The 5,065-nt window shown below is 21.6% G+C and overlaps 1 protein-coding gene across 1 annotated transcript; it reads right to left on the bottom strand.

Moving 5' to 3' along the window:
• Nucleotides 1-1,128: 1,128 nt before the first annotated feature.
• LOC112799813 (CASP-like protein 4D1) lies at nt 1,129-4,262 on the bottom strand. Its single transcript, XM_025841830.3, has 3 exons — nt 4,001-4,262; nt 3,707-3,842; nt 1,129-1,511 (listed from the first exon to the last, which is right to left on the bottom strand). The coding sequence occupies exons 1-3, from the start codon at nt 4,150-4,152 to the stop codon at nt 1,272-1,274; spliced, it is 528 nt and encodes a 175-aa protein (XP_025697615.1). The 5' UTR covers nt 4,153-4,262; the 3' UTR covers nt 1,129-1,271.
• Nucleotides 4,263-5,065: the final 803 nt, after the last annotated feature.

Raw genomic sequence — 5,065 nt, 5'->3', positions numbered from 1 at the left:
GAAATTAGGGAATTAAAAGTTTATGAAATTTAAAAGGCTTGTATGGATTTATATTTTTGTTTTTCATGATAGTTTTTAATTTGATAAATTAAAAATTAATTTATTGTAAATTTGAGTTCTATTTAAAAATGTGTCAATTATATTTTATGTTTATTTGATTATTTTTGTTAGTTAATCAAAATTTAATGACTCCGGTTATCAAGCCCATCCCATGTCTAATATGTTTTATATAATTAGCAATGAGTATGGATGGATTGGAACACATACTTAGTGTTAGTTATGTTAAATAACTAAAATTCTTAGTTAATTTGACAAACAATGTTCGATTGTAGATCGGACTTGATGAGTTATATGATTAAAATTTTGATTTAATCTGTATTAATCTTATTGAATCGGATTAAATCTAATATTTATATTTTTATGTTCGATCCGATTCAATTTGATTCAATTTGATGAGTATATTTTCAGATATAATCAGATTGGATATTATAGATAACTACAAAATAAAAAATATTAAAAAATTATTTATATATAAAAAAAGTCAATAAATTAACCTCTTTGTTTACTCTAATAAAATTCTTTTTTATTCTTTTAAATATGTTTAAACTCAAAATATTATTAAATTAATTTTTTTAAATAATAAAAAATAATACAACATATATGAATAATAATTACTAATTGAAATAAAATATAAATATAATATATATATCATTTTTATTTAATATTTGGTGCGAATCCGCAGATATATATGAGTCAGATGTATGGATATAAATGTGAATCTGCGATCTAACCGGAATAGAGTGTGATTCGAATCGAATCATCTTGTAAATCATATCATATCCATAAATTATTATGTAACACAAGGTTTGATTCTTGAATAGGATGCTATTCAATAATATAGAAAACTAGAATTGATATCGAGTTTCGGTAGAACAAAATAAATTTAATAACAAGTTGAAGACCAAAAACACATTCTTAAATAAATGTCCACTTTAAAAATTAAAAGAATTAGAGAAAATAATCATTGCTATGAATGATAATTTATAACTTAATTTTAACTTTAATGTCTACAACATATTCTAATTTTTTTTTTAGTTCACATAGAAAGTAAAAAATGGACATTTATTTTCTTTTAAAAAAAAGGAGTGTATTATACATGGACTAGCGAGTAGCAACTAATAATTCTAATTAATTGATTTAATAAGACTAATATAAGACACTTGAATTGATGATAACAAATCAGCATTGAGCATGGATGATTGACATGCATGTTATTTGGCATTGGATCGGACAATGGAAGAAAGGACCGAAACGACAAAGATGGAAACGAATGCGACAGAGAGGACGGAAGAAGCGATAATGGCACGATTGTAGAACTTGTCGTTTGTGGTTCTCGTTGGGTCTTTCTTTGGAACACCCGCAGCGTCGAATATGTCGTCGAAGAAATCTTTGAACTCTATTGACACTGCGAAACCAACGGCAACCCCTGTTGCCACAACCACACTAATAACCTGTATTTTTTTTTCAATCATTTCAATAATAAATTAGTAAATTGCATGCATTTTTTTAATAAATAAATTCTTTTATGAATTATATGTAATAAAAATTATTCAATAAATTATGAATCATCAATTTCTCATATAATAATAATAATAATAATAATAATAATAATAATAATAATAATACTAATAATAATAATAATAATAATAATACATGTAGCGTAGTTGAATTTTATTAAGTTTAGCTGAAAAAACAAAAAACATAGTTTTCTTAAGATAACTCAAGGATTTAACCAAAAAAAAATTGTTTATATATATATATATTACCCAATAATAATACGAGTCAATAGTAAATATGAAATTAAAAGTGGTGTCATATAATTATTTCTCACTATGAATATCTAATAATAAACACGAATAATTTAATTTAGATTGTGTTATCCCTACATAGGATCGGATATGTCGTGGAGGGAGAAAATTTCTCTCATGCTAATGATAGAAGAAACTTTTAAGGTTAAACAAATTTTATTAAAAATTTATTTTTTACATATTATTATTATTATCAATATAAGTTATTGTACACAGTGACGGACCCAAAAAATTTTAAGAATGGGAGCAAAAATATATCTTAAAATAAATTTTGTTGAACATTATTAATTATATTAAAAATATAATAGAGATATAAAATTTAAAAAAGTTAGTGAACACTTTCATTTTTAAAATATTATTTATTATATATAATTTATAAAAAATATATTTTTATTTCTAAAATTTAAACTTAAAATATTTTAATTAAATTATAAATAATTTGTCATCGTAACTAATTTTATTTTTATATATTTTTATATACATTTAATAATAAAAGACTGAATTAATTGACACGTTAGCGCATATTAATACACTAGCATTTATAATTTGAAACTATAATTGTATATAAATACCATAAAAAAAATAAACTTATATATGAAAAATATGTTTATATCAAATAATAAAAACGAATTTAATTTATAATTATTTTTTTCTCTTTCTTTTTGAAATAATTAATTTTTTATATATTTTTTAATTTAATTTGATATACTATTAGTTTAAAAAATTTATACATTTATTTAATTATGTATTGTAATTTAAAAATATCTTTTATATTTATTACATAAATAATTATCTAAAAAAATAAATATAATCAAATAATTATGTAAAAAAATATACATATTTTAATATATCAAAATTAACTTCCATGTTTTTAAATAATTGTTCTACTACTCATTATAATTTTCAAATATTAATTACCTCACATTGAATTAAAAAGTTTATTTTTTATAATATTTATGATATAAGATACTTTTTAATCTAAAATAATTATTACAAACAAGATTATTTAAAAAATAAAATTAAAAAATATTATATTATTTTAAAATAAAAGATACTAATTAATAAATAAATACTATTTTTTCTTATTTCAACTACTTTTTTAAGACAAAAAAAAATACCAATAATTTTACTTATATTTAAAAAACAAACATTTAATTTGATAATTAACGAGTTGATTAAATTTAAAAATTATATTATCACTATTTATTAATTTTTTTATTGAGTTAATTTATTTACTTATTTTTAATTTTAATATTAAATCAAATTTAATAAAATAAATATTATTATACATTAAAATAAAATTTTATAAATTTTTGTAGGACAAAAATAAATTGCATTAGAATAAATATATTAATTTATATAAAATTATTAAATTTTCATAAATCTAGTGGGGGCAAGTGCCCCCCTCTTCTAATGCTTGGCTCCATCCCTGATTGTACATACAATAGAATTTAATAATTTGATTTTTTTTTACATATAAATGTTTTACACAAATACTTAATTATCTATTTTAGTTTAACTTTTATCATCATCATTATCTTAAAAGTTGTAACAAATATATATATAAATAGAATATATATATATATATTGTAAAATTTCTCATTATACAAAAAAAATCTATCAAATATAGTGAAAACTCATGTATAATTATCTTTACGTGAAGTTGTTAATTGAGAACTATTAAATAATAATTTAGTTAAATATATTAAATTATTTAATAATTTTTAACTAATAATTTCACATAAAAATAAATACATGTAAATTTTCTGCATCAAATATAATTTAATTTCCATAACTAAAAGATGATTAACAATTAAATATATAGGATTGGATCGGACCTTGTCTGCGAAGAAGTCAAACTCTTTCAATAGTTCACCGGAGATGGCTCTCTTCTGCTTTACAGCATAGTGTATGGCAAATGGTAGTTGCACTATACAATATACTGCAGCAATTACTGCAACCGCCAGCACATATCTGCACATAATTTTGGTCATTGTAAATTTATTTAATTATGTGATAATAAATTTTTAACATGAATAATTGATTAAAAGGAGTTATTAGAGACTTTATAGTGAACTACTAGTAAACTGAAGACACAAAATTCATGAAATAATTTATTATTGTTTCCATACCTGAATGAATGGATGTCTTGGAACTTCAACTTAGACCCATCAAAAAATTTGACATTGTTAGTGGAAATTACAATCACAGTTGCTACTGAGGCCGCAAGAGTAAGTATCCTCAGCCCAAGCATAACTGAACCGGCCGCAGATCTTGTCACCATTTTCACTTCCTAAACAACACTACTTTTCCTCTATCTATATTATTTCTTACAATTTTTGTGTAAAAGGATACACACCCTTTATATATATATATATATATATACTACTTTAGGCGAACAAATTAATTAATAGAGTTAAAGACCACATTTACTTGTTTGTTTCTTGCTTGTCCTCCATGCATTGATCGTTAGCTTCAATGTCATTCTGTTTTCGATCCAACAAAATCTTAGGAGGCATCACAAGCTATGCGTCCACAATAATATATATAATGTTGTTCACATTGGATAATGCCAATTGAACACAGCACTCTATTGATCACATACGCCATCTTGCAAAGTACTCGTTAATTAACGCGTAAACTATTAAAATAGCATTCAAAAATTAATATCGTGGACAAAAATTAAATAATTTAAAAGATACTAAAGACAAAATATTTAATTTTTAAAAAAATTTAACAACGTGACAAAAATAAGCTGCTATTATATAGATATTCTTAAATTTTTTTTAGAAATTAGATTTTCGTATTATTTTTCAAATATAATTAGAAAAATATGACCTTTATATTTTTAAAATTTCGTATTGGTATATACTAAGTTGATGCTTTGTCATTATGTATCTGCACGTACAGTCGTTTTTATTTTTTGAGTAATTACGACATTTTAACTGCCATTATACCAAAAAGCATTTTTAAAAAATTTTATTATTTTATAAATTTTTATAGTTTTATCGAATTCTTAATTAAATTTATATACTTTTTTCTTTTAAATTGAGCCGCAATACCATAATTTTTTTTATAATTTAATCCCTACTGTGACAAAAACATTTGAGATAATAAAATATTTTGTTTAAAAAACGAATAGTCTCACTATTATATTAGAATTGAAAATCAAATTGAAAACATTTTCATATTTCTAA

Source organism: Arachis hypogaea, chromosome 5 (assembly GCF_003086295.3).
Source record: "Arachis hypogaea cultivar Tifrunner chromosome 5, arahy.Tifrunner.gnm2.J5K5, whole genome shotgun sequence".
Classification (NCBI taxonomy): domain Eukaryota; kingdom Viridiplantae; phylum Streptophyta; class Magnoliopsida; order Fabales; family Fabaceae; genus Arachis; species Arachis hypogaea.
The sequence above is the reverse complement of the archived record's forward strand: the minus strand, read 5'-3'. Positions and strand labels throughout refer to the sequence as shown.